The 12,168-nt window shown below is 41.4% G+C and overlaps 1 protein-coding gene across 1 annotated transcript in view; it reads right to left on the bottom strand.

Moving 5' to 3' along the window:
- Positions 1-2,026: 2,026 nt before the first annotated feature.
- PDE6D (phosphodiesterase 6D) overlaps positions 2,027-12,168 on the bottom strand; it is a 54,549-nt gene continuing 44,407 nt past the window's right edge. The window contains exons 2-5 of the mRNA XM_025463425.3: positions 6,055-6,143; positions 5,296-5,421; positions 4,519-4,624; positions 2,027-2,609 (exon numbers count right to left, since the gene is read on the bottom strand). Coding sequence (XP_025319210.1) covers positions 2,528-2,609; positions 4,519-4,624; positions 5,296-5,421; positions 6,055-6,143 — 403 coding nt within the window. The 3' untranslated portion in view covers positions 2,027-2,527. The remainder of the gene's footprint in view (positions 2,610-4,518; positions 4,625-5,295; positions 5,422-6,054; positions 6,144-12,168) is intronic.

The raw sequence follows: 12,168 nt of genomic DNA on the forward strand, positions 1-12,168 counted from the left end.
CAAATCTCAGGCAGGCGGTTTCTTCACACGTATGCATATAAGAAGAATTTTTTTTTAAAGATTTCATTTATCTATTCATGAGAGAACACACAGAGAGAGAGAGGCAGGGACATAGGCAGAGGGAGAAGCAGGTTCCCCGGGGGGAGCTCAATGTGGGACTCGATGCCAGGACTCCGGGATCATGACCTGAGCCAAAGGCAGACGTTCAAACACTGAGCCACCCAGGTGTCCCCTAGGAAGAATGTTTAAGTGTGGCCTGAATGTGGCTAGATAGATTGATCCCCTTTGGCAGACGTGTCTTCCCCCAACCTCCTCCTGCCTAACTAGGGTCAGATTCAATGCTCAACACATACCCATCAAAAAGTCCAAAATACTGGTACATGACGACTTCAGTTTATCACTACAGCCACCTGTGTACATGTATACGTCTCTAACATTTACTTACAGCCTCTATCAGTATTTCTCAAAGTATGGTCCACAGAATGCCTGTGTCAGGATCACCTGCTAGAGTTCTGGGCCCCCCACCTACTGAATCCGAATCTCTGGGGGTGGGGCAGGTACCTGTAAATGTTTGTGAACCAGTGGCTGTACACCGTGGCAGGCCTGGGCTGTCTGCCTATCTTTTGGAACATTCTGTGGCCTTTGATGTAGCTACAAATCCCCCAGCTCTTCAGGCATTTAGACCTGCACCCACTCTACCAGAGAGGATGCTGCCCTACAAGGGCCTTCGTCCTCACAGTTCTTGTGTCCTCTCCTTTTGCTGTGTTCACCCCAGTTGGTACCTCTCCCCTCCTCCCACCATAGCTTTAGCCAAATGATCAACACTGCCTGAGCAGATGCATTGTTGCCTGAAGAGATGGTAAGTGTCTAAGAATGACTGGGCTATAATTTTTTTTTTCTCAGACCAGCTGGCAAAGAAGTGTGTCCCTGACAGTTGTAGTTGGGTGAGTGAGTGGGGGAGGGCAGCAAAGGAGGCACTAAGCCGGTGGAAAGGCTGCGCTGGGGGCAGCCTTTCTCCGTTGGGAGGTGTCCAGTTCCTGGAGAGCCTTCCCTGCTGGAATTGTGGGGAGCAGACATAGTTTAGGAAAAGGAGATGGGTTCACTCTGAGAGAAGAGATGGCATTTCCAGAAAGCAAAAGGAAATCTGGATTCATTTTAACTGTTTTGTCATCCAGTCTTGGTATTTAAAACTTAGCTTCTGAAGATGACAGCCCTCAGGTGAGGAATGGAATTATCAAGGAAAGATGGCGATAATCCACTAAAAATGTACTTCTCCCCACCCACAGATTCAAGCAGACATTTGGTAACAGACAAGACTCTTGTGCCAAAGAGGGTGCATCTCTGGGTATATTTTCCCCTCTGGCCTCAGACCTTACTACAGTGTGAATTGGAAAACCTTTAATTGCTGGTATTTTATAAAGACAGTGAAGGCTGCTGGTCTTCCCCCAAAAGTGGGTAAGTTCCCCCAAAAGAACCCTTCTCTCTTAGGTCAGACTTGCAGGCATCCAGTTACCATCCTCTCTCCCACACTGGCTTCCTCTTCCTGGGTTTTAAGGCCTCCCAAGACCCTACCCCATCCCAGATGCGTTCCCATCCTTCTCCACATGACTTTGGGGAGATCTTTTCTCCATTCTGACTTCTATTCTCTCATGTAGAATAGAAGAGTTTCTACTCTGCTAGTTTAGAACTTCTACCCTTTCTGGAAACCTCTTGGACAAAGGTACATTATAAAGGTATGAAAAAAGCTAAAAGCAACAAACAAAAAAACAAAGGGTGCATCTACGTTGTGGACGAAAACCACTACATATTACATATCAGCATCATGGGTCTTGTTTGGGTACGTTGTACATTCTTGAAAAGCAGCAACTGAAGCATCAGGAACCACAAGATCTAGCAGTTGATCTCTGGAGTAAAATATAGTTGTGATCCTACGGTCTGATAAATGTCTTTCTTCACATCACAGGACCAGGTTCATATTCCAGAAAAAGTAGAGATGAAAGCAGTGCCATGCTAAAGACTGTAGGAATATTTTAATTCATATGTTTTAATTCATTATGTAATAATAATATCAGTCTATTTTACAAGGTAAATGTATGAGAATGTATGAAATAGAAATTGCAGGAAAAAAACTAAACAGAAGTCAGGAATATGATTTTTTCCAAAACCAGGGGCCAAAGGAAGATGTGTTGCCTGTAGGGCCCAAGGAGGAGGCATGAAGGGGGCAGGAACAGCATTGGCTCTCGTGGTAAGCGTTTGTCCCTGTGTCACCCTGGGAAGGAGTCAAAGCTCACCCTCTGGCCTGGTCTGGGGTTGGGAGTTTAGTCTGGTCAGTGGAAGATGGCGGCTTGGAAGGAAACAGCCATCTGGTTATCTATACAGAACTGGTCCCCTGGTGGCCGCAAGTGGGTTTTGTATAGGGAATTAGGGGTCGAAGTGTCAATAATCAAATGTGTGGAGGAAAAAAGTAAACAGTTTCCTCCTTTCCCCCCCAAAACCCAAATTCTTGAAATGCACACACATTCTTCTCTCAAACGTAGAAAAGTCTCACTCTGGATGTGCTTACGAGAAGATCGTCGTCAAAAAATTTTGTCTCTATGATAACATTCCCACTATAAGTAAGAAGAGAGGGCAAAAGAGTGAGTGTGTTAGGCAACAGATTTCATTTGCACAAAGTGGTTTCAATTTGGCTTTGCTGGGCCCAGGGACATGCACCCACTTAGAACCCTGGCTTGGGGACGGACACTAAATCTATGTCTAAATGGGGTTAGAAGTCTAATGTGACATTTAACTTTGTGATTGTTTTCTCCTCAAGTTCAGAAAACAGAAGAGTATGTCTTAATCCTTGATATATGTAAAACCCTCAGCAGAATGCTCTGCACACAGGGGTGCTTATAGATAGGACTTAAACATTTTTTTTTTTTTCATATGACTGACTTTTGATATACACGGAAACCTGCAGTCCTCAGGAGTGGTATCTTTCCCTACAATACCTATTCTGGTGGCAGCTGTGGGTTGGTCTTTCCGCATTTATTCTCATCACTTTGGGTAATAGCACTCTGCTCTTCTTTTGGGGACCCACCCCATCTCCAGTCCATGTGTCAGTCAAGTAACCTCTCCTTCATCTGGCAAAAGGGTGGGCACAGGATATAATTTGGGCCAATCAGACCCTCTCCTCAGAGCAGGATCCTTCCTATGGCTGCTCCTGAAGGAAATCATCCATGCATGGACCCCTGCCATCTGTATCTCTGGAGCTGCCCGGGTCTCAGCACCATCCCTCCTGCCCCCCTCTCCCTGCTTTAGCTCTGTTGTATCTGCTGGAGTCATATCTATGACTTACAGCCAAAGAACCCCAAATGACTCACTTGTATTGCATAGAATGGAATTTCACTTTTCTTGGTGGGTATCTCAGTGTTTTCAAACCAAACAACTCTTGAACAAAGTTAAGGGCAACAGAAGTACTATTTTTGGGTTCCAAAAAGTAAAATATGATATATGACTTAAATAGCCTAAATATGTTATCATAGACTTACTGGTTTTAGTACCTGAAAGAAATTGGGCCTGGCCAAGGGAGAGTCAAATGATGGCTAATAAAATATAAAAAATGCCCTTCTATATACTCCCTTGTACTTTCCCAAGGTAATTAATAGCCAGCAGAGACATTTTTGCTGGTAATTAATTATAAAATAGGTACATAAGAAACTCAAGATTTAATTGGCTAACAGAATATAAAAATACTTACTGTTGTAATTAAAAATATATTAAAGACTTATAAAGTAAATAGATTCTTTTTATGTTCAGCATGGCTTTCACCAAGGATCTGTTTAAAGGGACAACCCAACATTACACAATTACCTGTGTGAATAACTCATTATTACACACTAGTACTAAAACCTTTGAAAGTCTAATACCCTTTCCCTAGAGAAAATGGAAGGTGGGCCATTACTGATAGTGTTTTTGTATAAAGGACAAACTATTTTTTGAGCAGGAAGCATAAATATTAAAACGGTAAGGTAGTTTCTAAAAAACTATAACCAAACATTATCCTCTAAAACAAAATTAGAACTTTGCCAGATGCCATTAAAGGCCATTCAAGAAAAGTACAGAGTATTAGAAGTTTGGTAATTAGGAAAGTCTGCAAATAAGCCTAGATTTCAGAGAGAGTACATGCCCATTTCCTTCCACATCATCTTGGTTTATCCTCACTATACCTCTGTGAGATAGAATTATTAATTCTATGTTTAGAGAGGAGAAAAATAAGGCCAGAGAGGTAAACATTGTTCAAGATTGCACATCTAGTCAGGGTTAATCAGGAATTTAGTCTAAAGGTCTAAACTAAAGTTTATTTTTTCCACTTGATCACACTATCCTTTTCACATGACAGAAGTCCGTAACCTGTAAGCTCGAATACCCTTGGATACTCTTTACTCTTATTTTCAGCCTGGATTGCCTGCTGAACAGCCCTGCCAGGGACTCCTGCTTCTAGACATACTCCACAATCCCTGTGGTCTGCTCACTCACGTTAGCACACTGGCGGGCATCATCTGGGACTCAGGCGCTGCCTCTATCAGGGATTGCCAGGTGTTTGTGGAGTTAGGGATCACAAAGCCAAACTCGAAGAACCATTCTGAAGGAAGAAGGTAAAGCTGGTGAGACAGTCTCAGGGCTCCTAGTCCACCCCCCACAAATGAAGCCATCATAAACCTCCCGGGTCAGAGGCATAAGAAAGATCATGAAAGGCCCCTCAGGCTGTCCTCTGGACCACACCAGAGACTCGTTCCCTATGCTCTAGGGTCTAAAGAACTAGGCCACTGGGTGGATATAGTATAAGCAACGCTTTCTTAGAAGCAGGCTATATGTATGTGATAAACAGAAGAACAGAATAGGCCTCTTACTTGGAGTTTCAGCTCTAAGACACATATGTGCACTCTTACAGTTCACAGTGGAAACTCACTGCAGTGGACTTGCCAGTCAGAGCCATAGGAGGCTGTATGGAGAGCACTGTGCAGGCCCTCAGCAGCAGCTTCCTTGTGACCATGTTATAATTCGCCAGGTATAAAGCAGGCACCAACCCCAGGCCCACCAGTGTCAGAAACCCTTTTGTTGGGCTCAAAGCCCCTTGTCATTGCCAGTTTTGTTTTATTTTTGGTGGGGCCCCCAGTCTCGCAGGGTGTAGGAATCACAGCACAAACTGAGTTGCAAAATGAGTGTTACCAAAGCAGTGCTTTAGTTTACTGGGTCTTGCCTTTTTCCCCTGTCACCCTAAGTGTGGCTTCCAGGCACTAGGCCACAGAATACCTTCTAGGCATTGCCCTTTGAAGTAAACTTTTTGTTCCAGGCGGAATTTTTCCATTTGCTCTGCTGAAGAGAAGTTCAATTCTCGAGACACTGCCTTGCACTTGAGGATTTTCTTGGGAACACGGGCTGGTAAAGAAAAAGAAATATTGAAGCCATTCTAAATGAAAGTCACAGAGATAGCTACAGAGATAGTGAGAGAGAGAGACACCAGCAGGGAGTAGAGGAAGAAGAAGGCAACCCCATGCCAGGCTTGATCCCAGGAGCCTGGAACACAATCAACTGAGGCACTCAGGTGCCCCAGAATTATACTTTTTAATTAAAGGCAGAGGTCCCCAGTTGGTCAAGTGCATCTGCCTGAAAGATCTTTAAGAAACACCAGATGTAGTGCATTCATGGGCTTTCCCTAGCTGCTCTCATCAAGGGAAGGGCTGAATGGGCACCTTCTTTACTATGTTCTGTTGGTTTTAACCTCTTAGATTTTCTTTTATTTCAGAGAGATAAAAATGCAAATTTTCTTTAGGAAAAAAAGTTGAGAGCTTAGTTTATATTTCTGGGTATATTATAATGCTAAAATTTCAGCACAAAGTAGGTTTTGGGAAGTGAGAGAAGAAAAGGCAGGAAAAGAACTAGGAATTTCAACAACACATGCTGTGCCCACAGGGGTTTGCCCCCCATTGGGGTCCACATTAATTTAGCTCCCTGATGCTTAGACCATGCTAACGAATTAGAGCCCTGTGCAAACAAAGGGTTGGAGAATACCTTCATGCTCCACTCCAGGGACAGACAAGTCTTCTGTTCCTTGCCACAGTATCTTTCCTGTCTCAGCATCCCGGAGGTTCATCCAATTTCTGATCAAATATATTAAGGAAAAATAATGCACGGGAAGTGACTTTTACTTTGTATTTCAGGTGTATTCTAGCTCTCAGATTTGCTCCTACCAACTCCTGTTTACTTTTTAGCAAAGTCGGCCTATCTGCTAAGTGCCACGAAAGCAAATAAGAATGTGTAGGAGGGTCCAAAGGACATCTAAAGGAAGATCTTAAGCAGAGACCCAGTAGAGATATTTTTATGTACAACAGGAAAATCAACGACTCTATACATCTAGAAATTGCAAAAGAGAGAAAATGAATAGTGCAAAATTAAAAACTTTCCAACAGAATCAGTCTAGTGAAGATAAAAGACCTAAAGAAACAGGTAAGAGAAGTATCCCAAAAAATGACTCATGCAGACCACACCCACAGTGAGGATCATAGCCCCAAGTTTTACTCACAAGTCCAGAGTTCTCAAGTACCTGTTTAATGGCCTGCTCTTAAATATCAGAGACTAGCCAAGGATCACGAGAAACTGAGGAAAGCATTTACTATGAAAGACAGACCAAAACGAAGAGAAAAAAGGAACTCAGAGGAAAGAGACTACAGAGGAAGACACAAACTTTTAAAAAGAAGCATTAAAAACAAAATAGCCAGGGGCAGCCCCGGTGGCTCAGCGGTTTTAGTGCTGCCTTTGGCCCAGGGCATGATCCTGGAGGCCCTGGATGGAGTCCCATGTCGGGCTCCCTGCATGGGGCCTGCTTCTTCCTCTGCCTTTGCCTCTCTCTCTCTCTCTCTCTCTCTCTCTGCCTTTCATGATTAAATAAATAAAATCTTAAAAAAAAATAAAAACAAAAATAAAACAGCCAGAGCTAACATAACTCTTACAGACACTAAAAATTATATACAATTGAATTTTGCATATTTTAGGTGATTTTCTCTGGCTCAAGGTCACAAATTTTGAGGCTAGTCCATTGATAATCTCTTTTTGTTATAAAATGCCTTCTAACTTAAGTAGTTCTATTTTCTAGTTTCTGTACTGTTCATCATACAATAAATAAGGGACTAATAACAATGAAAAAAAAAGAGCAGAGAACAAAAAGAATGCTAGAAAAATACACATTTTGGTAAGCAGAACCAAACAACTCAATGCAAGGGTTTGAGGACAAAGTTTTTCTGAACTCTTTCAGAAAGAAAAATAAAAAGCCACAAAGAGAGAAAACAAGAGAATAAGGATACAAAAACTGGATATAAGTCTAAGAAGTCCAAAATCTAACAGGAGTTCAAGACAGAACAAGAAAGCAAGGAGAGGAAGTTATCAATTAATTAAATCAAGAAAATGTCCCAGATTGAAAGGTTCTAGCAAGTGCCCAAGTCACATCATGGGAACTTGCAGAACATCAAGGTTAAAGTGAAGCTTCCAGAGGGAAAACAAGTTGTCACATAAAGGGTCAGAATCAGAGTGGGGGAAAAAAATCAGAGTGAATCACACTTTTCAACAGGGACTCTGGAGGATAGAAAAATGATTTTCCCCTTAAAATTCTCAGGGAGGGCAGCCTGGGTGGCTCAGTGGTTTAGTGCTGCCTTCAGCCCAGGGCCTGATCCTGGAAACTCGGGATCGAGTCCCAGGTCAGACTACCTGCATGGAGCCTGCTTCTCCCTCTGCCTGTGTCTCTGCCTCTCTCTCTGTCTGTCATGAATTAATAAATAAAATCTTAAAACATAAAATAAAATTCTCAGGGAAATTCCTGAAACTAAAAAAAGATTTACTTTCTCAAGAAAACATGATAATGGGCAGCCTGGGTGGCTCAGCGGTTTTAGTGCTGCCTTTGGCCCAGGGCATGATCCTGGAGGCCCTGGATGGAGTCCCATGTCGGGCTCCCTGCATGGGGCCTGCTTCTTCCTCTGCCTTTGCCTCTCTCTCTCTCTCTCTCTCTCTCTCTGCCTTTCATGATTAAATAAATAAAATCTTAAAAAAAAATAAAAACAAAAATAAAACAGCCAGAGCTAACATAACTCTTACAGACACTAAAAATTATATACAATTGAATTTTGCATATTTTAGGTGATTTTCTCTGGCTCAAGGTCACAAATTTTGAGGCTAGTCCATTGATAATCTCTTTTTGTTATAAAATGCCTTCTAACTTAAGTAGTTCTATTTTCTAGTTTCTGTACTGTTCATCATACAATAAATAAGGGACTAATAACAATGAAAAAAAAAAGAGCAGAGAACAAAAAAGAATGCTAGAAAAATACACATTTTGGTAAGCAGAACCAAACAACTCAATGCAAGGGTTTGAGGACAAAGTTTTTCTGAACTCTTTCAGAAAGAAAAATAAAAAGCCACAAAGAGAGAAAACAAGAGAATAAGGATACAAAAACTGGATATAAGTCTAAGAAGTCCAAAATCTAACAGGAGTTCAAGACAGAACAAGAAAGCAAGGAGAGGAAGTTATCAATTAATTAAATCAAGAAAATGTCCCAGATTGAAAGGTTCTAGCAAGTGCCCAAGTCACATCATGGGAACTTGCAGAACATCAAGGTTAAAGTGAAGCTTCCAGAGGGAAAACAAGTTGTCACATAAAGGGTCAGAATCAGAGTGGGGGAAAAAAAATCAGAGTGAATCACACTTTTCAACAGGGACTCTGGAGGATAGAAAAATGATTTTCCCCTTAAAATTCTCAGGGAGGGCAGCCTGGGTGGCTCAGTGGTTTAGTGCTGCCTTCAGCCCAGGGCCTGATCCTGGAAACTCGGGATCGAGTCCCAGGTCAGACTACCTGCATGGAGCCTGCTTCTCCCTCTGCCTGTGTCTCTGCCTCTCTCTCTGTCTGTCATGAATTAATAAATAAAATCTTAAAACATAAAATAAAATTCTCAGGGAAATTCCTGAAACTAAAAAAAGATTTACTTTCTCAAGAAAACATGATAATGGGCAGCCTGGGTGGCTCAGCGGTTTAGTGCCGCCTTTAGCCCAGGGCGTGATCCTGGAGACTCAGGATCGAGTCCCACGCATGGAACCTGCTTCTCCCTCTACCTGTGTCTCTGCCTCTCTTACTCTCTGTGTGTCTCTCATGAATAAGTAAATAAAATCTTAAAAAAAAAGAAACTAATAAAAATATGCTTCTTCAAAATGACAAGGAAGACAAAGGAAGAGATGATACTGGATCCAGGAAGTAAGGGATCTAAACAAGAGACAGGTGAAAGAGGTCCTCTGAATGACTGTGAAGGAGACTTCAGAATAATAGCTTTATAGCAAGCCTGGAAGGTGACAGGTCAAGGGCCCAGACAAAAGGAAATCAGAATGAAATTCATTGAATATTTAATGTATTTATATGGAAAGGTTTATACAGTTAGGAACATTTCAGGGTTAATTAGTGAGAAGCACAGAAAATCTAAGCAAATGAATAAAAAAACCAAGACAATAATTAACAGGAAAAAAAATCAAAGGAAGTATTGGAAGAAAAAGTAGTTATAGTATACTAATGGCATCATTGCAAACAGTATTGCTATAAGTCATAATAATAAAAACATGGACTATGGATCCAATATCATCATCCTGGGAGGATGGGGGAAGGAGAAGAGCATATATGTGTGGTCAGGCAGAAAGTGCTGGGAAAGAACAAAACTCATCTTCCATAGTGGGAAGTCAATAAACAATGCCTAAAACAGAGACATTAAGACATAGCCACAGTGTGCAATTCAGAAATATGAAGATAAATACCAAATAAATCAGCTAGAAATTGAAAATAGCTTTTTCTGGGGAGTAGAAAATAGGAATGTGAGGATACAGAACTTAGCTCATCATTCAAAACCAGGTAGATTTGACTCTGAATAATACACACACAACTCTGATAGATAAAAACACTAAATTTAAAAAGATAGTCCTGAGTTTTTTTTAAAACAATGGACAGATAAAAAGAAAAATCAATATTATCTATACATGGAGGCTGTCTGAGAAAAATGGTTAATATTTGTAGAGACTGAGCTTCAGATAAGTCCAGTTGATACAGTTTCCAAGTCTTTCTTTTTCCCTTTTCTTTTTGCTGTCTAGCAACCAAACCCTCTTCCCAACAGTACCCTGCAGCCTCCATGCCACCATGGGAGACAGCGACTGCTATGCATTACTGTAACTAGAAGATCTAAATCCTTCCCTCCATAGCCTGGTGCAGTGAAGGGCAAGCACATGACCTAAGCATGGATGCCTGGGTACCAGCTCTGGGGCCTGGTCACACAGGACTTGAAGAAAAGTCAATAGTAGTTCTTCAGGATAGCCCAGCAGGTCATGCTAACCCAAACTTTCCTGCTGTGTGGCTGCTGCTGCAGGCTCTTGTCTTCTGACTGTCAGTCGTTCTGAAACCCCAGGGAGCCTTCCATCTTTCCCATTGTTTGGGTAGCCAGCAGTGCTGAACCCAGAGCAACGTGGTTGATTAGTATCACTATGTGTGTCATGGTACAGTTAACCCTCTGGAGAGATTCTAGTAGGTTTTGCTGCTACTAGAGAAAAGTCATGAAAAATAACCAAGGGTTATCCAGTAGAATGCCTTGAATGAGGGATACCCTAGTTTCCTGTGCCCTCAACCTGTTTGTACACTGCTCCCTCCTGGCATGGACCTATTTTTGCTTTGAGGTTGTGTTGGTTGTGCTATTCTCCTCTTGGTGTGTGCAATCCTAACAAAGTCTCCTTGCATGCTCATTATATTACCAGATACTGCTGCTCTTATACACCTATGTGGTTTTTTCTCTGCTTCATATTTTGAAATTCCACTTTTTTTAAACATCTAAATTCAAAAGCAAGTTCCAAGTATACATACTTACTTAGATCACATTTTTTAAAATCACTTTTTAAAAAAATTAATTATTTTTATTTTTAAAGATTTTACTTATTTTTTCATGAGAGACATAGAGAGAGGCAGAGACATAGGCAGAGGGAGAAGCAGGCTCCCCGTGGGGAGCCTGATGCAGGACTCCACCCCAGGACCCTGCGATCATGACCTGAGCCAAAGGCAGATGCTCAACCACTGAGCTACCCAGGTGCCCCCATATCTTCTTTTTAAAGTAAGCTCTACAAAAAAGAAAAAAAAAAGTAAGCTCTATGCCCAATGTGGGACTTGAACTCACCACCCCAAGATCAAGAGTCGCATGCTCTACCAGCTGAGACAGCCAGGCATCCCCAGATCACATGTTAAAATTCTAATGACTACAAATATACTTATCTATTCAGGGGTCTTCATATATGAAGAGAAAGCTTCCCCAACTGGAGAAATGAAACAGTATATACCACTGCTCTAGCAAGTCCACTCTGAGCTCAGATCTAAACAGAACTCTTTTAGATTTTTCAGAAGATACAGCACTCATTTAACCTGTTCTGTACATGCTTTTCATTCTTTTCTACAGATAGTCTCCCAGGTACCAATATAGCCACACCGGACAGCAGATTTTCTTAAACAATGAAACTAAAATTAGTCTTAAAGTTTCAGGCTCTCATACAAGTGGGGCATTCTAGCAAAACTACTGCAAGAAAAGCTCGGAAAAGGGGCTCCCTTCATAAAGCAACAGCTAGATCGGATCTAGCAGTTTCCAAAAAAAGCATTACTGCTGCCGGCCCAGGTCAGCAAAGAAAAGCCTGGCACCAGAATTTACTCTTCAGCCTATCAAAGGATAGAAAGGAAAAAGTCTCAAATGAGAGTGTTCTCTCTGATAATTAGTGGATAGTGAATTTAAGATTCCTCCATTTTACAGCAAGGGAGAGGATGCTAAAAATACATGGCTCATCTCCTTAACATAAGCACCTCTTCTCTTTATAAATAATCAGTTTCAGGATTTAATTATCTTTCTTGGAAATATACACTTAAAAAAATATTTTGGCTAGTTCAACAATTAAGTATTTCCTGCATATACCTTAATCTGGAAACCTACCAGTGTCTGTATTGTGTGCTTCATTGTATAATCCTAACAAAACCTATAAGATTTTACTCTCAATAAATACAAGATTGAAGAAATATAAACAGAGTTCCATCCAATGATGTTGGATGGAGGCTTAGAGGCCCTCTAATTTCTGTAAGTT

This window comes from Canis lupus, chromosome 25, assembly GCF_003254725.2.
Source record: "Canis lupus dingo isolate Sandy chromosome 25, ASM325472v2, whole genome shotgun sequence".
In the NCBI taxonomy this organism is placed as follows: domain Eukaryota; kingdom Metazoa; phylum Chordata; class Mammalia; order Carnivora; family Canidae; genus Canis; species Canis lupus.